The sequence below is a fragment of the Anomaloglossus baeobatrachus genome, chromosome 9, assembly GCF_048569485.1.
Source record: "Anomaloglossus baeobatrachus isolate aAnoBae1 chromosome 9, aAnoBae1.hap1, whole genome shotgun sequence".
Classification (NCBI taxonomy): Eukaryota; Metazoa; Chordata; class Amphibia; order Anura; family Aromobatidae; genus Anomaloglossus; species Anomaloglossus baeobatrachus.
In genome coordinates, this window is record NC_134361.1 from 100,944,155 (window position 1) to 100,967,829 (window position 23,675).

At 43.5% G+C, this 23,675-nt stretch overlaps 1 protein-coding gene across 5 annotated transcripts in view; it reads right to left on the reverse strand.

Moving 5' to 3' along the window:
* Window positions 1-23,675, reverse strand: part of TENM1 (teneurin transmembrane protein 1) — a 1,354,271-nt gene that overhangs the window by 609,209 nt on the left and 721,387 nt on the right. For all 5 annotated transcript variants that reach the window (XM_075323916.1, XM_075323915.1, XM_075323914.1 and 2 more), the window contains one exon: window positions 15,286-15,524. In XM_075323916.1, the coding sequence (XP_075180031.1) occupies window positions 15,286-15,524 (239 nt within the window). The remainder of the gene's footprint in view (window positions 1-15,285; window positions 15,525-23,675) is intronic.

Sequence of the window (23,675 nt, forward strand, 5' to 3'; positions counted from 1 at the left end):
TGATGTGTCATAGTGATGCCTGAGGTCAGTTTGAGTTCGTAGACACCAAACATGAATAGGTTTACTTTTATATAAGGGAGTTAAAAGAAACCCAGAAGTTTGTCTGAAAAATGTGTACGTTTTGCACCATTTTCCACCACTCGTAGCGTTCTCATTTTTTGTGATCAATGGCTCAGTTATGGCTTATTTTTTGCATCTTGGGCTGACATTTTTAATGGTACCATTTTTTGCACTGATGTTAAGTTTTGATCGCCTATTATTGCGGCAATACCAAAGGTGTGTATATTTTTTTAACCCTTTAATTTTTAATGGGGCGGAAGGGGGGTGATTTGAACTTTTAGGTTTTTTTAAGTTTTCAAAACTTTTTTGAACTCTTTTTATTTTACTAGTCCTCCTAGGGGACTATAGGCATCAGCAGTCTGATCGCTCATTTATTTTTCCTGATCAGAGAAGCATCGCTGAGATTGGGAGAGATGACCATGTCTTGTAACCTGCAGTACTCGGCAGATGGTTAAAGGAACTGAGTCATGTGAGCTACGGAATCATCACATGACCCTGTGCTACCATGACAACCATTGGATCCACATGATCACACCACGTGACTTTCGGTGGCGGCCTGTGAGTATTGGATTACAGCGATCGCTGTTAACATGGCGCTGTCACATCTTGATAGCTCCATTTAAGGGATTGACAGGTATGGGTGGATAGCGATTCCACCTGTACCTGTGAGGCACAAATGTCAGCTGTACAAATCAGTTAACATGTCTGCAGATCCCAGTCTGCAGCCCGCAGCAGCAGGTCGGGCTTAACACTATGATCGTAGGGACGTAATTTTACTGCCTACGGTCGTTAGGGGGTTAAGAAAGTGATGTAGTTGCGTCTACTAATATGATATTCACTGTAGCAGCAGACACGTAATAAAAGTCCCTTTTATTTTTCACACACTGCAAACAAGGAGGGCAATTTTAAACCACTCAGTACTAATTTTGTTACAAAACAAAATCCTGAAACCAAGTCTTGTGTGTAACAGAAAGTGTATTCCCTGTAATGTAAGATGGGCAAGCCATTTCTTTTAGCATTCATAAAATGCAAATTGTCTCTTCAGTGAGGAAGTAGACAAACTCTAGTGCCACCTATTGGAGGTAGCAACCATAAAAGTCAAAAGTGACCTTTTAACCAACCTTGTCATATGACTTAGGATTTATGCCTGATCAGAACCTCAATTTGCAGACACAGTGTTTTGGGGTGGTTGTCCCTCGTTAGTGTAAAGTATTAGATCTGATCTGGCTGTATAACACTAGAAGTCCCAGGAATTTTGAGCTCCATAGGGTTCCAATGGTAGAAATGTTAATTGACCCCTCTCTGGGACTTCTAGTGTTAAGAGTAGAGTTGAGCGCGGTTCGTGGTTCGTGGTTCTCCAGTTCGCGGCTCGAGTGATTTTGGGGCATGTTCTAGATCGAACTAGAACTCGAGCTTTTTGCAAAAGCTCGATAGTTCTAGAAACGTTCGAGAACGGTTCTAGCAGCCAAAAAACAGCTAAATCCTAGCTTGGTTTCTGCTGTAATAGTGTAAGTCACTCTGTGAATCAAACTATTATCACATTTCAGTGTATAGTGTGCGTGAACAGCGCCTTCAGATCACTGCTGTTTCTATAATGGCGATCGCCATTTTTTTTTTTTTTTTCTTGTCTTCCTTCCCTAAGCGCGCGCGTCTTGTGGGGCGGGCCAGCATGTCAGCCAATCACAGACACACACACACCTAAGTGGACTTTGAGCCAGAGAAGCAACGGCATGTGTGATAGGATTTGCATGTCACATGTCCCTGCATTATAAAACCGGACATTTTCTTCACGAACGCCATTATCTGCCTTCTGCGTCTTTGGTGTCAGACATCAGTGTCGCAGCTCCGTCCTCCTGAGTCCTATAGCCGATACAGCTGTATGCGCTGCATACACAGCGTTAGACAGCTTAGGGAGAGCACATTCTAGCAGTCCTTTTAAGGGCTCGTACCGGCAGGGTCAGAGAGCCATAAGTGATAGGTCCTGCAAACAGCAACAGCGTCTGTGTAGCCCAGGTCAGGGATTTCCTCCCTGCATTTCACCATTAGGAGGGAATAGAAAGGCAGGCTTCCATTCCGCTACCCAGAGCACCACAATCCTGCCACTGTACCCTCTTGTCCTCTGCACACTCCAACTCATTCTAAGTAAGCCATTATACTAGCAAACAGTCAGTGTACCTAGTGGCATCCTATACGTGGCTATTGGACTTTGCTATAGTCCCACTAGTGCAAAGACATTTGCAGAGCACGTCTGCCTGCATTGCACACTACAACTTTTTTAAACTAAGCAATTTTACTAGCAAACACTCAGTGTACCTAGTGGCATCCTATACGTGGCTATTGGACTTTGCTATAGTCCCACTAGTGCCAAGACATTTGCAGAGCGCATCTGCCTGCGTTGCACACTCCAACGAATTATAACTAAGCCATTATACTAGCACACACTCAGTGTACCTAGTGGCATCCTATACGTGGCTATTGGACTTTGCTATAGTCCCACTAGTGCAAAGACATTAGCAGAGCACATCTGCCTGCATTGCACACTCCAAGTTTTTTAAACTAAGCAATTTTACTAGCAAACACTCAGTGTACCTAGTGGCATCCTATACGTGGCTATTGGACTTTGCTATAGTCCCACTAGTGCAAAGACATTTGCAGAGCACGTCTGCCTGCATTGCACACTACAACTTTTTTAAACTAAGCAATTTTACTAGCAAACACTCAGTGTACCTAGTGGCATCCTATACGTGGCTATTGGACTTTGCTATAGTCCCACTAGTGCCAAGACATTTGCAGAGCGCATCTGCCTGCGTTGCACACTCCAACTAATTATAACTAAGCCATTATACTTGCACACACTAAGTGTTTTTTAGTGGCATCCTATACGTGGCTATTGGACTTTGCTATAGTCCTACTAGTGCCAAGACATTTGCAGAGCGCATCTGCCTGCGTTGCACACTCCAACTAATTATAACTAAGCCATTATACTAGCACACACTCAGTGAACCTAGTGGCATCCTATACGTGGCTATTGGACTTTGCTATAGTCCCACTAGTGCCAAGACATTTGCAGCACGTCTGCCTGCGTTGCACACTCCAACTAATTATAACTAAGCCATTATACTAGCACACACTCAGTGTACCTAGTGGAATCCTATACGTGGCTATTGGACTTTGCTATAGTCCCACTAGTGCCAAGACATTTGCAGCACGTCTGCCTGCGTTGCACACTCCAACTAATTATAACTAAGCCATTATACTAGCACACACTCAGTGTACCTAGTGGCATCCTATACGTGGCTATTGGACTTTGCTATAGTCCCACTAGTGCCAAGACATTTGCAGCACGTCTGCCTGCGTTGCACACTCCAACTAATTATAACTAAGCCATTATACTAGCACACACTCAGTGTACCTAGTGGCATCCTATACGTGGCTATTGGACTTTGCTATAGTCCCACTAGTGCCAAGACATTTGCAGCACGTCTGCCTGCGTTGCACACTCCAACTAATTATAACTAAGCCATTATACTAGCACACACTCAGTGTACCTAGTGGCATCCTATACGTGGCTATTGGACTTTGCTATAGTCCCACTAGTGCCAAGACATTTGCAGCACGTCTGCCTGCGTTGCACACTCCAACTAATTATAACTAAGCCATTATACTAGCACACACTCAGTGTACCTAGTGGCATCCTATACGTGGCTATTGGACTTTGCTATAGTCCCACTAGTGCCAAGACATTTGCAGCACGTCTGCCTGCGTTGCACACTCCAACTAATTATAACTAAGCCATTATACTAGCACACACTCAGTGTACCTAGTGGCATCCTATACGTGGCTATTGGACTTTGCTATAGTCCCACTAGTGCCAAGACATTTGCAGCACGTCTGCCTGCGTTGCACACTCCAACTAATTATAACTAAGCCATTATACTAGCACACACTCAGTGTACCTAGTGGCATCCTATACGTGGCTATTGGACTTTGCTATAGTCCTACTAGTGCCAAGACATTTGCAGAGCGCATCTGCCTGCGTTGCACACTCCAACTAATTATAACTAAGCCATTATACTAGCACACACTCAGTGAACCTAGTGGCATCCTATACGTGGCTATTGGACTTTGCTATAGTCCCACTAGTGCCAAGACATTTGCAGCACGTCTGCCTGCGTTGCACACTCCAACTAATTATAACTAAGCCATTATACTAGCACACACTCAGTGTACCTAGTGGCATCCTATACGTGGCTATTGGACTTTGCTATAGTCCCACTAGTGCCAAGACATTTGCAGCACGTCTGCCTGCGTTGTACACTCCAACTAATTATAACTAAGCCATTATACTAGCACACACTCAGTGTACCTAGTGGCATCCTATACGTGGCTATTGGACTTTGCTATAGTCCCACTAGTGCCAAGACATTTGCAGCACGTCTGCCTGCGTTGCACACTCCAACTAATTATAACTAAGCCATTATACTAGCACACACTCAGTGTACCTAGTGGCATCCTATACGTGGCTATTGGACTTTGCTATAGTCCCACTAGTGCCAAGACATTTGCAGCACGTCTGCCTGCGTTGCACACTCCAACTAATTATAACTAAGCCATTATACTAGCACACACTCAGTGTACCTAGTGGCATCCTATACGTGGCTATTGGACTTTGCTATAGTCCCACTAGTGCCAAGACATTTGCAGCACGTCTGCCTGCGTTGCACACTCCAACTAATTATAACTAAGCCATTATACTAGCACACACTCAGTGTACCTAGTGGCATCCTATACGTGGCTATTGGACTTTGCTATAGTCCCACTAGTGCCAAGACATTTGCAGCACGTCTGCCTGCGTTGCACACTCCAACTAATTATAACTAAGCCATTATACTAGCACACACTCAGTGTACCTAGTGGCATCCTATACGTGGCTATTGGACTTTGCTATAGTCCCACTAGTGCCAAGACATTTGCAGCACGTCTGCCTGCGTTGCACACTCCAACTAATTATAACTAAGCCATTATACTAGCACACACTCAGTGTACCTAGTGGCATCCTATACGTGGCTATTGGACTTTGCTATAGTCCCACTAGTGCCAAGACATTTGCAGCACGTCTGCCTGCGTTGCACACTCCAACTAATTATAACTAAGCCATTATACTAGCACACACTCAGTGTACCTAGTGGCATCCTATACGTGGCTATTGGACTTTGCTATAGTCCCACTAGTGCCAAGACATTTGCAGCACGTCTGCCTGCGTTGCACACTCCAACTAATTATAACTAAGCCATTATACTAGCACACACTCAGTGTACCTAGTGGCATCCTATACGTGGCTATTGGACTTTGCTATAGTCCCACTAGTGCCAATACATTTGCAGCACGTCTGCCTGCGTTGCACACTCCAACTAATTATAACTAAGCCATTATACTAGCACACACTCAGTGTACCTAGTGGCATCCTATACGTGGCTATTGGACTTTGCTATAGTCCTACTAGTGCCAAGACATTTGCAGAGCGCATCTGCCTGCGTTGCACACTCCAACTAATTATAACTAAGCCATTATACTAGCACACACTCAGTGAACCTAGTGGCATCCTATACGTGGCTATTGGACTTTGCTATAGTCCCACTAGTGCCAAGACATTTGCAGCACGTCTGCCTGCATTGCACACTCCAACTAATTATAACTAAGCCATTATACTAGCACACACTCAGTGTACCTAGTGGCATCCTATACGTGGCTATTGGACTTTGCTATAGTCCCACTAGTGCCAAGACATTTGCAGCACGTCTGCCTGCGTTGCACACTCCAACTAATTATAACTAAGCCATTATACTAGCACACACTCAGTGTACCTAGTGGCATCCTATACGTGGCTATTGGACTTTGCTATAGTCCCACTAGTGCCAAGACATTTGCAGCACGTCTGCCTGCGTTGCACACTCCAACTAATTATAACTAAGCCATTATACTAGCACACACTCAGTGTACCTAGTGGCATCCTATACGTGGCTATTGGACTTTGCTATAGTCCCACTAGTGCCAAGACATTTGCAGCACGTCTGCCTGCGTTGCACACTCCAACTAATTATAACTAAGCCATTATACTAGCACACACTCAGTGTACCTAGTGGCATCCTATACGTGGCTATTGGACTTTGCTATAGTCCCACTAGTGCCAAGACATTTGCAGCACGTCTGCCTGCGTTGCACACTCCAACTAATTATAACTAAGTTACATTGTCAGTGATATTTATTCTTTATTATTCTGCTGTTAATAAAGCTAGACCACCACTGCAATCTTCACCACCTCAAATTTTCAATTTTTACTACCACATTTTCAGTCCACAATCTTGTCGCAATCAACATGAGTGGCAAAATGACAGATGCTGGTGGAAAGGGGAAGAGGCGTGGTGGAAAAGGCAAAAAAGGTTTTGTCAGTGGGGAAGGTGCCAAAGCTCCATTATCATCTGCTGAAGATAGACCATCTACTAGCAAAAGTAAGATGTCTACTACTTATTGTGGACAATCCGATGTGCTCCCTTTTTTACGGACACGAACAAGAGGAACAAAGGTAGATGATGGGCAAAAAAGGAAAATGCTTGAATGGATCTCAAGTGGTCCAACAAGTGCCCTCTCAGCCACTTCAAGTACCGCATCCAAAAAACACCATTCCTCTGAGTTGTCATCCCAATCACACTTGATTTCTCCCAGCTCTGAAGTCTCCATCAGCCCTGCACAGTATGGTGGAACTGAGATGGCTGAGTCTGCAGAGCTGTTCAGTCACACTATAGCCTGGGAATCAGAGGTCTGCTCCCAAGCTACAGTGAGTACAGAACAGGAAATGGTCTGCAGTGATGCCCAGAACCTTTGTGACTCAGATTCAGGCCGTGAGGACCAAGTTTCTGAGCATAATGTTGACCCTTTGTCACAAACTGTAACACCTGTGGTTATAGACAATGAGGAACATACTGATGAAGATGAGACGCAGATACCCGATTGGGATGACAACTTAAATATTCGGTCAGGGCAAGAAGAGGCTCGGTCTGAGGGGGAGGGGAGTGCGAACACAACAATTGATGATGACGTTCTAGATCCCACCTACTGTCAACCCCCAGTCAGGCACTCGAGGAGGTCAACAGAGGCGGTGGAGGAGGATGCAACCGACGACGAAGTTACCTTGCGCCTTCCTGGACAGAGTCGGAGCACTGGTAGCACGTCTACAACTGCATCCTCAGCCACCACTCTGCCTATGAGCATTATTCGGGGTGGATCAACAGGTCGCATGGCCTCTAAGCCTTGCCTAGCCTGGGCCTTTTTTCACATCGAAAAAGATCGCCCAACTCATGTGATATGTAACATTTGTCATGATTCTGTTAGTAGAGGTCAAAACCTCAGCAGTTTGACAACTTCTTCCATGAATCGTCACATGAATAAATATCATAAGTCCCGGTGGGAAGCTCACCGTGCTGCAATGCCGGCTAGCGGAGCGAACCATCCACCGCCCGCCCCTTCCAGTGCATCCGCGCGCTCTTCATCTTCTAGGACTGTGGGGACAGCTGTCACACCTGTTTTTCCACGCAAAACTTCCACCACTGTAACCGCAACAGGCAGTTTGCTTGTAAGGTCGTCAGTTGGTTTGGAAGGGGAAACAAGTGAGTGTGTACAGCTCTCTCAGACATCGATAGCACCAACGTTGGATGAAGGCAACATCATGTCTCCGCCTGCACTTTCCTCACAAACCTGCATTTTTCCAGGGACACCCTACTCAACACCGTCTACACACAGCAGCCAGATCTCTGTCCCTCAGATGTGGTCAAATAAAAGGCCACTTCCTCCGACCCATGACAAAGCTAAGAGGTTGACTCTATCCCTCTGTAAGCTGTTGGCTACCGAAATGCTGCCTTTCCGCCTAGTGGACACACAGGATTTTAGAGACCTTATGTCTGTCGCTGTGCCCCAGTACCAGATGCCTAGTCGCCACTACTTCTCTAAGAAAGGTGTGCCCGCGCTACACCAGCATGTCGCACACAACATCACCGCTTCCTTGAGAAACTCTGTGTGTGAACGGGTGCATTTCACCACCGATACTTGGACCAGTAAGCATGGACAGGGACGTTACATGTCGCTGACTGGGCACTGGGTAACTATGGTGATAGATGGTGAAGGGTCTGCTGCACAAGTCTTGCCGTCCCCACGACTTGTGTGTCAATCCTCTGTCTGTCCAAGTTCCGCCACAGCTTCTGCATCCTCCACCTCATCTGGGTCCTCCACCTCCGCCCCAAGCCTGCCTGGTCAGGCCACCAGCGTTCTCACTGCGCAGAAGGAATCACGCACGCCTCATTACTATGCTGGCAGCCGAGCGCAACGGCATCAGGCGGTCTTTAGCTTGACATGTCTTGGTAATAAGAGTCACACAGCTGACGAGTTGTGGTCAGCTCTGCGGTCCGAGTTTAATAAATGGTTGTCTCCACTCAACCTGCAGCCTGGTAAGGCCGTGTGCGACAATGCTGCAAACCTGGGTGCGGCCCTTCGCCTGGGCAAGGTGACACACGTACCTTGTATGGCTCACGTGTTGAACCTTGTCGTGCAGCAATTTTTAACACACTATCCCGGCCTAGATGGCCTTCTGAACAGGGCACGAAAACTGTCTGCTCACTTCCGGCGTTCAAGCGCCGCAGCTGAGCGACTTGCATCGCTACAGAAGTCTTTCGGCCTGCCGGTTCATCGCCTGAAATGCGATGTGGCGACACGCTGGAATTCAACTCTCCACATGTTACAGCGACTGTGGCAGCACCGCAGAGCCCTGGTGCAATACGTCATGACGTATAGCCTGGGCCAACGAGATGCAGAGGTGGGGCAGATCACCCTGATGGAGTGGTCTCAGATCAAGGACCTATGCACCCTTCTGCACAGTTTCGACATGGCGACGAATATGTTTAGCTCTGACAATGCCATTATCAGCATGACGATTCCAGTCATTTACATGCTGGAGCACACGCTAAACACTATTCGGAGTCAGGGGGTGGGACAACATGAAGGGGAGGAACTACAGGAGGATTCATATGTGCAAGGGACAACAACATCACCAAGGTCCAGACGTTCATCATCACCAACGCAGCAGGCATGGGACCATGGGGAACAGGGATCGACAAGGGCGCATAGTAGCAGGCGAAATGTTGAGCAAGGTGCAGGAGAACATGAAGAAATGGAGGACGAACTGTCCATGGACATGGAAGACTCAGCGGATGAGGGAGACCTTGGTCAAATTTCAGTTGAAAGAGGTTGGGGGGAGATGTCAGAGGAAGAAAGAACGGGTAGCACCTCTATGCCACAAACACAGCGTGGACTTGGTCCGCATGGCTGCGCAAGACACATGAGTGCCTTTTTGTTGCACTACCTCCAACATGACAGTCGTATTGTCAAAATTAGAAGTGATGATGACTACTGGATTGCCACACTATTAGATCCCCGGTACAAGTCCAAATTTTGTGACATAATTCCAGCCATAGAAAGGGACGCACGTATGCAGGAGTATCAGCAGAAGCTGTTACTCGATCTTAGCTCGGCTTTTCCACCAAACAACCGTGCAGGTGCAGGGAGGGAATCTCCCAGTTGTAACTTGACAAACATGGGACGGTCTCGTCATCTTCACCAGTCTACCCGTACCAGTAGGACCGTATCTGGTGCCGGTAACAGCAATTTTATGGAATCTTTTCATAATTTTTTTAGACCCTCTTTTGCAAGGCCACCAGAGACAACAAGTCTGACACATACTCAACGGCTGGAGAGGATGATACAGGAGTATCTCCAAATGAACATCGATGCCATGACTGTGCAACTGGAGTCTTGCTCCTTTTGGGCTTCAAACGTAGAAAAATGGCCAGAGCTCTCCAGTTACGCCTTGGAGATTTTGTCGTGTCCAGCTGCCAGCGTTGTCTCTGAACGTGTATTCAGTGCTGCTGGGTGTGTGCTGACAGATAAGCGCACGCGTCTGTCCAGTGACAATGTGGACAGACTGACGTTCATCAAAATGAACAAGTCATGGATCCAGAAGGAATTTACTACCCCTGTGTCATCCTGGGGAGAGTAAATGCTTGTGGATTTGGAATGTGCTTGATGCAAATCAAAACATCCTGTTTGCAACTAGGGCCCAAGTGCTGCCACTGATGGGGTGGGTGTCTGTGTGGCCCAATTTTTGGAAAAAAGGGAGACTCCGCTTGGAGTAACCCTTGCTTGATGTGTTTTTAAAAGAAGCCAAGATGAACAGAGCTGGGATCAGGAAATACTTTGCTACCTACCCCGGTGTCATCCTGGGGACGGATAAGAATGGCGTATTTTTGAATGTGCTTGATGCAAATCAAAACATCCTGTTTGCAACTAGGGCCCAAGTGCTGCCACTGATGGGGTGGGTGTCTGTGTGGCCCAATTTTTGGAAAAAAAGGGAGACTCCGCTTGGAGTAACCCTTGCTTGATGTGTTTTTAAAAGAAGCCAAGATGAACAGAGCTGGGATCAGCAAAGACTTTGCTACCTACCCCGGTGTCATCCTGGGGACGGATAAGAATGGCGTATTTTTGAATGTGCTTGATGCAAATCAAAACATCCTGTTTGCAACTAGGGCCCAAGTGCTGCCACTGATGGGGTGGGTGTCTGTGTGGCCCAATTTTTGGAAAAAAAGGGAGACTCCGCTTGGAGTAACCCTTGCTTGATGTGTTTTTAAAAGAAGCCAAGATGAACAGAGCTGGGATCAGCAAAGACTTGGCTACCTACCCCGGTGTCATCCTGGGGACGGATAAGAATGGCGTATTTTTGAATGTGCTTGATGCAAATCAAAACATCCTGTTTGCAACTAGGGCCCAAGTGCTGCCACTGATGGGGTGGGTGTCTGTGTGGCCCAATTTTTGGAAAAAAGGGAGACTCCGCTTGGAGTAACCCTTGCTTGATGTGTTTTTAAAAGAAGCCAAGATAAACAGAGCTGGGATCAGGAAATACTTTGCTACCTACCCCGGTGTCATCCTGGGGACGGATAAGAATGGCGTATTTTTGAATGTGCTTGATGCAAATCAAAACATCCTGTTTGCAACTAGGGCCCAAGTGCTGCCACTGATGGGGTGGGTGTCTGTGTGGCCCAATTTTTGGAAAAAAAGGGAGACTCCGCTTGGAGTAACCCTTGCTTGATGTGTTTTTAAAAAAAGCCAAGATGAACAGAGCTGGGATCAGCAAAGACTTTGCTACCTACCCCGGTGTCATCCTGGGGACGGATAAGAATGGCGTATTTTTGAATGTGCTTGATGCAAATCAAAACATCCTGTTTGCAACTAGGGCCCAAGTGCTGCCACTGATGGGGTGGGTGTCTGTGTGGCCCAATTTTTGGAAAAAAAGGGAGACTCCGCTTGGAGTAACCCTTGCTTGATGTGTTTTTAAAAGAAGCCAAGATGAACAGAGCTGGGATCAGGAAAGACTTTGCTACCTACCCCGGTGTCATCCTGGGGACGGATAAGAATGGCGTATTTTTGAATGTGCTTGATGCAAATCAAAACATCCTGTTTGCAACTAGGGCCCAAGTGCTGCCACTGATGGGGTGGGTGTCTGTGTGGCCCAATTTTTGGAAAAAAAGGGAGACTCCGCTTGGAGTAACCCTTGCTTGATGTGTTTTTAAAAGAAGCCAAGATGAACAGAGCTGGGATCAGCAAAGACTTTGCTACCTACCCCGGTGTCATCCTGGGGACGGATAAGAATGGCGTATTTTTGAATGTGCTTGATGCAAATCAAAACATCCTGTTTGCAACTAGGGCCCAAGTGCTGCCACTGATGGGGTGGGTGTCTGTGTGGCCCAATGTTTGGAAAAAAAGGGAGACTCCGCTTGGAGTAACCCTTGCTTGATGTGTTTTTAAAAGAAGCCAAGATGAACAGAGCTGGGATCAGGAAAGACTTTGCTACCTACCCCGGTGTCATCCTGGGGACGGATAAGAATGGCGTATTTTTGAATGTGCTTGATGCAAATGTAGCTGTGAAGTGTACAACTGGGGCACAAGTGCTGCCACTGAAGGGGTGGGTGTGTGTGTGGCCCAATTTTTGGAAAAAAGGGAGACTCCGCTTGGAGTCACCTTGCGGTGTTTTACATGATTTTAGAAGGGCGTGCCATGCCTATATCTGTGTGTCCTCCTCTTTTTCCTTGTCCAGCTGTTTTGTTTTCGCATGAGTATATGTCCTTGTCACTTTCCAATGTGTTTGAGTTGTTTGTCACCTTTAGGACACCTTTGAGGGTGTTTTCTAGGTGTTTTTCTGTGTTTGTGATTGCCTGCCATTGTTTCCTATGCAGTTCGAGTTCGGTTCGTCGAACGTTCGACGAACCGAACTCGAACGGGAGGTCCGTTCGGCGAACCAACCTCGAGCCGAACCGCGACCGGTTCGCTCATCTCTAGTTAAGAGGCTAAGAGGGGGTCAAAAGGGGAAGTTATTCTCCTTGCGGAGAGTGACACTCCATTCCAGCATGCTGGTGGTGGGAAGACTTTAAGCTGCAATGCTCCTCTGGCAAATACGCAAATTGTCTCTTCAGTGAGGAACTAGACGAACTCTAGTGCCACCTATTGGAGGTAGCAAACTCAAAAGTCAAAAGTGATCATTTAACGAGCCCTGTCATATGTCATAGGGGTACTTTGCACACTACGACATCGCAGGTGCGATGTCGGTGGGGTCAAATTGAAAATGACGTACTTCCGCCATCGCATGCGACATCGTAGTGTGTAAAGGCTCGATGATATGATTAACAAGCGCAAAAGCGTCGTAATCATATCATCGGTGCAGCGTCGGCGTAATCCATGATTACGCTGACGCGACGGTCCGATGTTGTTCCTCGTTCCTGTGAAGCCGCAGGAGCGAGGAACATCTCCTACTGGCGTCACTGCGGCTTCCGTAGGATATGCGGAAGGAAGGAGGTGGTAAACATCCCGCTCATCTCCGCCCCTCCGCTCCTATTGGCCGCCTGCTGTGTGACGTCGCAGTGACGCCATACGACCCGCCCCCTTAATAAGGAGGCGGGTCGCCGGCCAGAGCGACGGTCGCAGGACAGGTGAGTCCATGTGAAGCTGCCGTAGCGATAATGTTCGCTACGGCAGCTATCACAATGATATCGCAGTTGCAACGGAGGCGGGGACTATCGCGCTCGGCATCGCAGCATCGGCTTGCGATGTCGCAATGTGCAAAGCCCGCCTTAGGGTTTATGCCAGATAAGAACGTAAAAGAAAACCCGATCACAGTCACTACTACCACTTACCATCTGTTTACACCTAGCCAGATAGTTTAGGTTAATTTAAACATTAACAAGGCTGTTACTGAGCTTAGAATAGGTTCAATACACTCCTAGGAAGCCTCAAAGTATTCTACGCATATTTTCTGGGCAATTATAGAATTATCAGTATTGCGATTCGAGGCAAATTTATTTGTTGCACATCTAACTTTTTGAGAAAATTCAGCAATTTTCAATTTCAAACAACTCATCTCTAGTTGTAACCATCACCAATTGTAAGGTCAATGATGCAACCCAGTGTTGTGTGCCTCCAGCCATTTAATAACATTGTTATCTGTTTCTTATTTCCTATCGATCATAATGATTATGATCTTACTAGAACAGGAAATGTCAAACTATGGTAAGGCTAAGTGACTAAGATATAAACTGCGAGATTTCAAGGTTAAATTAAAATAGATGATGTGAGAAATAAAAAAAAAACACATTTAACTAAGCTTTACAAAATAAATGTAACATTGACTAAACCAATCTGTTATTTTTTTAAAATACATTCCCTTTGCATAGAGATGACCTTCAGTTGGTTAAATAACATTTCATTTCACGTTAGGACGTAAATGTTATCTGTAGATAAATGCAAATTTCCTGTTCAGATGTATGGTAGGTTATAAACCACTGATATTGTCACTGAGTCATCAGATATATATAACTAAAGCCAGATGGGATATATTACTTGGCTGCACAAATGTCATTGTTTGTGAATGACAATACACTTATTTGCCAGCCGCCCCATGTTCCATGGACATTTTCAGGTTTCGAAGATGTGTCCCTGGAAATGTCCTTGTTTTTCATTGCTGACCAGCTGTAAAATACATTTCTATTCTGCGTGTCATTTGGATCTTTACCATCCATTTTCTTCCTCTTATTTTAGAATCTATTAAAATTGACAACAAATGAAATGTAACACATAATATAATGCATAATAATGTTACTGTATTGTATAACCAGTTAGCCCTTGGAAACAGACTATTGATTTACTTAAATTCAGTAGCGGAAGTGACGACCATGCCTGACTTAAAAAACTTAGTAACTTGGCAAATGTCCAAAGTAGCCCTGGAAGTTTTCTTTTAATGTCTGACTTCATAAAGAGAATCTGTCAGCAGATTTTTGATACCTCTTCTGAGAGCAGCATAATGTATGTAAAGAGGTCTTTGAACCCAATGATGTATCACTTAGGTGTTCTGACACAATGACAATTTTTAGATTTAGCCATGTAGCAGAGCTGATAGAACTGTCCAGCCCACACCAGGAAGTTAATAGTTGCTGGAAGGGAAAAGGTTAAAAACATCTACAATTTTTTTAATTTTTTTTGCCCGATGAAGGAGCTGTGGCTCTGAAACGTGTGGAAATAAAAATCACATCTTGCAAATACTTCAGTTTCTTCTTCACAGCAGCATAGTTTAACCATTTCCCTTCCAGCATCTATTGATATCGCTCTACAGCGGCTGCTGAAGCTGTGCCCATCGGTTATGCTTTTACAGTGGTTGTGACTTTTCACAACTTCTCCAGATGAGCAACCTTCTTGTGTGTAAGATCTGTTTTGCTCAGATGAAAATTTATTTGTGTCTTTCTTTCTTTCCAGTCTCTGAAATGAAATTATACATTGACAGTGGAGTTTCAATTAGAGGCGATGGATCACTGGTCTGCCCTGCCTGTGACATTGTAGTCCAAGCAATGAGAAGTCCTGCTATTTAAACAAACATAGCAAATTGACAACAGATCGAACCTTGACAAGTCAAGCATCCCTGAATTCTATGTGTCAACTCTTGCAGCATGTTGTCTTCAGATTCCATAGCAAAAACCTGCTAACACATTCCCTTTAAGGCTCAGTTGTTGGATGCTTTGATACACAATTGAGCATGTTGTACATGCAAGGATGAAAATTTAGGACAGAGAACAAAACTCTTACCTATAACATACGCAAGCAGCAGTGCTAATGCTACTGTAATTGCTGTAGCACTCAAGGCCGTACATTTCCAGTTACAACACCGGTATGATTTGTTAAATGTGAAGGCAGGCCGGGAGAAGGTGCTCCTGGGCAGAGGTCTCGGAGGTGGTGAATAGACTGTATTTGAAGTTAGAGGGTAGTTCTGGCTGGCAGCACTGAAGATTGGAGATGTACCAGATCCATGCTTGAAGAGGAAATGCCTGAAAGCATAAAAAAGCTCAAAATGATATAAACATCATTAGTATGCAGCAAGCAGCCACAATAACAGTAGCCAATTCTACTTCACCATCAATTCTTTTGTTAAAACACCTTTCATGAAATTCATTTGCAACATACAAAAGGTACTTTCCTGTTAAGTACTGTATGACCTTGAAAAGGCAATGAATTTGGCATTAAGAAAAAGCACGTCTTATGAATACTACAAGTAAAAGTGGCATATTTACGGTAAAGAAATAACTGATGTCTAACAACACTATTACTTTTTTAAGGAAAAAAACAAAGTTTAAAAAAAAGAGAACTGATTTGTCACCATTATCTCATGTCTTTACAGAAAACTGAAAATACAAAATATAAAATACATCAAAACCAGAAATAAGCATATCGATTCCTGGTGGATCGAGTTTGAATCTAATTTTCCAAAATTCATTGTTCCAGGTGAATTTATATATTCTGAGGTTTAATTTGCAAAAAAACAAAAGAAAAAACATGCCCGGCATCATTTCCAACTGGTGAAGCATCAGTGTGCAGCCTTTTGTTGTTTTGCCTCTCCACACATGCTTCCGCATAATGCTGATTAGCTGTGATATACCCTGTGCAGTGGTGGTCAGTATCTGAGTCATCAGAGATCATTGGTTTCGAATGGACCACAGTTGACAGTTTATTATCACAAGGGTACCACGGCGGAGAGTGATGCCACCTAATTCTGGTGTCAGGAGATTACAGTGCTTCATACACACTTTCTCATGTTAATACTGCTGGCTGTATAGCTTCTCCTTTTTCCAGCATTGCTAGGGTTAAGTAGATCCTCTGGTCTCCTGAAACTCTTGAGTGTAAGCAATAGTCAGCTGTTCTCCATTACTAATCAGCTTTGCTATAAAGGCTTCTCTCCTAGTCCAGGTAAACTGCTGGTGACAGTTTCTGCTTTACTTGCCTCTAGAGGGAACCTGTGAGCTATAGACCAGGAAGCCATTCACAGAACATTTGCTGTGTGAAAGTTGTTTTACCTTCCTTAGTCTTCTTTGTTTTTTCCCCTCTAATTTGTTCCTCATTGTTACCTCTTGTTGTTTTGAGTGCTTTGTATGATTGCTGGTTATTTTACCCCTGTCTGTCTTATCCTCTCTGTGTCTTTAACCTAGAGTGGGACTGGCATTTCCGCTGCCCTACGCACTAAACAGGGCTGATCCCAGGGAAAGACAAGGATAGGCACGCAATTGGCAACAGGGTGAAACAACCAATATAGCGACGTCAGGGTGTGCAGAGATCAGTCTCAGGTGAGTTTAAGAGGTGATCCTGCTCCCCTTTCCCTAGCGCAAGGGCCCACCATTGTAACATGTACCTTGTGTGTTGTGGTGCTCTCCGGGGGTTCTCGTGTACCTGGCGGAAACCCAGTAGTCACTGCATGACATTAACCCCTTCACGACCGGACGATTTTTTGCTTTCCATTTTTTTTTCGCCATTCTTTTTCTGAGAGACGTAACTTTTTTATTTTTCAGTCAATATGGTCATGTGAGGGATCATTTTTTGCGGAACGAGCTGTACTTTTAAATGAAACCATCAGTTTTACCATATAGTGTACTACAAAATGGCAAAAAAATTCCAAATGCAGAAAAATTGCAAACAAAGTGCGATAGCACTATGGTTTTTGAGATATTTTATTCACTGTGTTCACTATATGGTAAAACTGATGTGTGGGTGTGATGCCTCAGGTCAGTGCGAGTTTGTAGACACCAAACATGTATAGGTTTACTTTTATATAAGGGGTTAAAAAAAATCGGACGTTTGTCCAAAAAAAGTGGCGCACGTTTTACGCCATATTCCGTGACCCATAGCGTTCTCATTTTTCGGGATCTATGGCTCAATGACAGCTTATTTTTTGCGTCTCGAGCTGACATTTTTAACGGTACCATTTTTGCGCAGATGCTACGTTTTGATCGTCTCTTATTGCATTTTGCGCAAAAGTTGTGGCGACAAAAAAACATCGTTTTGGCGTTTAGAATTTTTTTGCCGCTACGCCATATACTGATCAGATTAATTGATTTTATATTTTGATAGATCGGGCGTTTCTGAACGCGGCGATACCAAATGTGTGTATATTTTTTATTTTTTTAAGCCTTTAATTTTCAATGGGGCGAATGGGGGTGATTTGAACTTATTTTTTTTTGTTTTTTTTTTAATTTTTTTTTTTATTTTACTAGTATAATAATAATAGCCCTAGGGGGCTAATAGCCCCCTAGGGGGCTATTGCGATCAGCAATCCGATCGCTCTGCAGTATCTGCTGATCACAGCTACAAGGCTGTAAACAGCAGATACGCTCTCTTTCTCTTTTGCTGTGCTGCGGGCACAGCGAAAGTGAGAGCAAGTCAGGTGTAGTACAGGAGTCATCACATGACCCTGTGCTACTATGACAACTATCGGGAGTCACGTGATCGCGTCACGTGACTTCCGGTTTCGGGCGGTAAGTAAATGTTTACCGCGATCGCGCCTATAATGGTGCTGTCACATATTGACAGTGCCATATAAGGGGTTAAACGGCACGAGCAGATAACGATTCTGCTCGTGCCTAGCAGGCACACATCTCAGCTGTGAAAATCAGCTGAGATGTGTGCCGATCGCAGCATGATGCTGCCGGCAGACCGCGGGCAGTAACATTATGACCGCAAGGATGTAATTTTACGGCCAGCGGTCGTTAAGGGGTTAATAAGGCAAAATTGCCTCCAGCTCCAGATTCCACTGACTAAGTGGAATATACATATGATATTGAAATCTCTGTCTCTATTGAGTTTTTTGGGGAAAATCTTGCATAGCTGTGTAGGGATTTCTGAGATAGTTATTGTTGTGTGTAGTCCTTAGTAGCGTGCCCCGGCATTCCTACATAAATTAGGATTGCAAGTCTGTCACTTACAAATCAGGCAGCACTCCATTGTAGTAGATAACAGCACTTCTTTACTAAGCATCAACTTATTAACAAGTATTTACACGGCATGTTATACTACAGTGTAATCCTTCACTTCCTCCTAAACTCCTGCACTCACTGAACCAGTAGCCAGATATTCCAGTCCTAGGACTGTGATACCCTCTGGGATTCTTTCTACCCCTGCCACAGTTACACGGCTGTCTTCTCTCTCAGAGACGGGTCTCCCAACTGCCGTTTTCTCACTCTCAACGAGCCTCCGTTTGCTGCAGTCATTACCAGGGCAACAGCTCATTTTGTTTAGTGCCGTAACTTCCCCACGAGCACTACGTAGCCTTCCCTATCCAACCTATCAGAAAGCTGAAACTATTCACTCAATACCCCCTACTATAGAAGCTAATTCTATTCTCAGGTTTTAATGCCCCTGAGGAACTTCTACAGTCAGGGCTACCTAGGCAAGAACCCTACATAGCAATTCCTTACCAAATAACCAACATGACTGACACTGCTACTGCTACATCTGCCTACCATCTACACCTTATTACTATATAGACATATTTTCATGCAACATTACATAACAACAATATGATCTCCAAGGGAAGGGGCTCGACCACCCCCTTACAGTTGGCAAATTTGTATTTAAAAAGATCCACTCATTTCTAATTAAGGCTATGTTCTCACAGTGCATTTTTGCATTGTTTTTTTCCATTTCTTTTGTGCAAATAAATGCAAATAAAAAAATAGCTTTTTACAGTACCAGCAAACTTACGGGATTCCAGAAATCTCATAGACTGAAATTGAAATTCTTTCATCCTTTTTGCTGTTTTTTTTTACCATTGAAAGCAATGAGAGTGAAAAAGAGATGCAGCTGCTGTTTTTGCTGCATTTTTGTTGCTTTTTTGGTGAATTACACTAACTTTTATTTCAAAAGCCACTGTAGACAAATGACACACCAAAAATGCAGCAAAAAATTCAGAAAAAAGACAGCTTTTTTACTGTGAAGACGTCAAAACGCAAAAACGCAACGTGTGAGCATAGCCTTAAACTCTTAGGAAGAGGGTTTTATTTCTGGTATTTCACAAATTCACATACATATGATAGGACCATAATAAATTTATCTTATTTATAAATGTTAATAGATCTATTAATATCTATGAGAACTCAATGTTTTGGTGACTTTATAATTATTATAATTATTAATAATAATATAATAATCACATTGCAAAGTGTTGTACAGCTTGGGGGAGTATTTCTTTGACTGTTAAAGAAGCGTCTTTGACTTATTAATTTGAGAAATTAAGGCACTCTCATGACTGTTGGGGAAGTTGGATGCATTCTAGGACTGCTAGGTAAGACGGACGGACCCAGTACAATGAGGTTGCCATGATGTGGTTACTGGGCAGGTATGAGAATTGCCATTCTGATTTACAAAACACCTCAAAAACTATTTAGAATTTTTTTTGTTTAGTTGTAAGCCTAGGCATGCAAGTCTTTCTTTTTTGTTTGTATATAATGTGTGTGTATTATGTCTATTTAACTGACTGTACTTCCAAGCCCTCCTTCCCCATTAGCCACAGGTGTTTTTATCCTTTATTGGTGGGTCTCTCTTTTCCCAAATATATGTGGTTTTAAACATGAAAGAGGTAGTAATATAGAGTAGGACCCAGTACAATGAGGTTGCCGTGACGTGGCTACTGGGCAGGTATGAAAATGGCCATTCTGATATGATAAACACCTCAAAAAATATTTAGAATTTTTTTTTTCTTTTGCTTTTTTGTTTTTTTAGTTGCAAGCATTGGCATGTAATTCTTTCTTTTTGTCTGTAAGTAAGAGGGAGGACCTGATTTTACTACTGGAGGTGGTCTGCTTTGATAACAAAAGCAACCATAGGGAAAATTCCACCATTTTTAAATTGCTAGAAGTCCACTAAAAGAGAAAGCAAGCCAATATTCTCTCTGGTAGTACAGCCAGACCAATTATAAAACTGGATAAGCCCTGACGTGTAAGACTTATTTTTCAAGGAACCTTCTTACAAGAGAAATATGGACCTTGTCACCACTGGGATGTTTCAGGTCAATGGGGAGAGGCACAGTTTCTGTGAAAGATGGAGAGGAAGACCATGGCTGATGGTGCAGTCATGATGGTAAAGCCATTACTAACCATGACATACAAAGCCATCTACAACTTGTCTCCTCCCTACATCTGTGACCTAGTCTCCCGGTACTTACCTGCACGTAACCTTGATCCTCACAAGACCTCCTCCTCTGCTCCCCTCTCATCTCCTCTTCCCACCATCGCATCCAAGATTTCTCCCTCGCCTCCCCCATACTCTGGAATGCTCTGCAACAACATATCAGACTCTCGCCTACCTTGACGAGCTTCAAAAAGAACCTAAAGACACACCTCTTCCGACAAGCCTACAACCTGCCATAACCCTCAGTCTGATATAACGCCGAACAACCAGCTCTACCCTAACCTACTGTATCCTCACCTATGCCTTGTAGACTGTGAGCCCTCGCGGGCAGAGGCCTCTATCCTCCTGTACCAGTTTGTGCCTTGTATTGTTTATGATTATTGTACTTGTCCCTATTATGTACACCCCTTTCACATGTAAAGCGCCATAGAATAAATGGCGCTATAATAATAAATAATAATAATAAAGTTGTGCCACAAGAAAATCCGTAAGTAGAAAATGTTGACTAACAAAAAGATTGTAAAAGATCATTCTTGGGTTCTTGTACAGAGTTGAAGTAATGTTCAGTTTTGTATTTACAGCGGAAGAAAACAAACTTCGAAACTTTGCCCCATGAGACTAAATTGTTTCCTTCCTATGGAACACGGACTACAGTCCAACCCAAACCTTGGCACAACCTTAACAAAAAAACAAATTCAACTACTAAGGTTGTGTGTTTTACACACAATTATAACTTATGCAAATTTAGATAAAATAACCGAGCTAGAAGGCATAAAAAATGTAACAGTTTTCACAGAGGTGGATCGTGTTTGGACCTAGGGCAAATAAACAACACGAGGAAAGATTAATGAGTTGGAGCATTGCCAAATGCAAAACTCCAAAAAGGACCTTAAGACAAATCAGATAAACTGAAAATGTTATTCTGTATTCCACTGTAATTACATTGCGTTTCAACTCTGAACAGGAGTCGCTGTAAGGAACAAATTGAATACAGAGACTGTAATGCATAAATATAAACTTGTAAAACTACATGAAGTACTAGAAAATTTAAACTTAGGAAACTAAAACCCAGCATTAATTTTTAGATATACAAATAAAATTAAATCTACAAAAGTCAGCCACAACATTAAAACTGTTGTTTTATTATGACAATGGCACTTGCCAAGGGGTGGGATATCAACAGGAAAAATTGACAAAATTGAAAGATATGGACATCTTCATGGACAATTGCTTTCCATTTGAAAACAAATATTTTTTTTAATTCAGGGGTCATAAAAATTTTGCACCAGTGCTTTTCTTTCTTTTTTTTTTTTTTCTTTTTTTGTTTTGTAACGGCATAACATCTTTAAAATGTACAAACCTGTTCAGCGAGTTTAGATCTTGTAACCTGTGCTGGCTCTGCACTCATTGGCATGGTTAAACTTTTTACCCTTGGAGCAAATATAAGGCTAATAATAATAATAATAATAATTTTTATTTGTATAGTGCCAACGTATTCTGCAGCACTTTACAATTTAGAGGGGGCATGTACAGACAATATGAGACAATCTAAAATAACAAAATTTAGATACCAAGAGGAGTGAGGGCCCTGATCATAAGCTTACAGTCTATGAGGAAATAGGGGAGGCATAAAAGAGTCATTACACACAGAGTGATCTATTTCAAGTGTTTACTTATGTTGATGATTATGGCTCACAGCCCATGAAAACCCAAAAGTTATTATTCTGTTATATATACACAGTACAGACCAAATGTTTAGACACACCTTCTCATTCAAAGAGTTTTCTTTATTTTCAGGACTCTGGAAATTATAGATTCACATTGAAGGCATCAATACTTTGAATTAAAATATGTGGAATGAAATACTTAAAAAAGTGTGAAACAACTGAAAATATGTCTTACATTCTAGGTTCTTCAAAGTAGCCACCTTTTGCTTTCATTACTACTTTGCACACTCTGGGCATTCTCTTGATGAGCTTCAAGAGGTAGTCACCGGAAATGGTCTTCCAAAAGTCTTGAAGGAGTTCCCAGAGATGCTTAGCACTTGTTGGCCCATTTGCCTTCACTCTGCGGTCTAGCTCACCCCAAAACATCTCGATTGGGTTCAGGTCTGGTGACTGTGGCGTAGCACCCCATCACTCACCTTCTTAGTCAAATAGCCCTTGCACAGCCTGGAAGTGTGCTTGGGCTCATTGTCCTGTTGAAAAATAAATGATGGTCCAACTAAACGCAAACCGGATGGAATAGCACGCCGCTGCAAGATGCTGTGGTAGGCATGCTGGTTCTGTATGCCTTCAATTTTGAATAAATCCCCAACAGTGTCACCAGCAAAGCACCCCCACACCATCACACCTCCTCCTCCATGCTTCACGGTGGGAACCAGGCATGTAGATTCCATCCGTTCACCTTTTCTGCAAAGACACGGAGGTTGGATCCAAAGATCTCAAATTTGGACTCATCAGACCAAAGCACAGATTTCCACTGGTCTAATGTCCATTCCTTGTGTTCTTTAGCCAAAACAAGTCTCTTATGCTTGTTCCCTGTCCTTAGTAGTGGTTTCTTAGCAGCTATTTTACCATGAAGGCCTACTGCACAAAGTCTCCTCTTAACAGTTGTTCTAGAGATGAGAAGGTGTGTCCAAACATTTGGTCTTTACTATATATATATATATATATATATATTTATACAGTTATATGTTAAAATTAGAATAATTACCATATAACACATGCAAAGGCTTTCTAAACGTTTAAAATGGTCCCTTAAACTGGTTCAGTAGTCTACACAATCAGAAGACTGCTGACTTGACAGATGCCCAGAAGGCAGTCATTGACACACTCCATGAGGAGGGTAAACCACAAAAGGTCATTGCTAAAAAAGCTGGTTGTTCACAGAGTGCTGTATCCAAGCATATTAATGGTAAGTTGAGTGGAAGGAAAATGTGTGGTAGAAAAAGGTGCACAAGAAACTGTGATAACTGCAGCCTTGATAGGATTGTTAAGAAAAGGATATTCAAAAATATGGGGGAG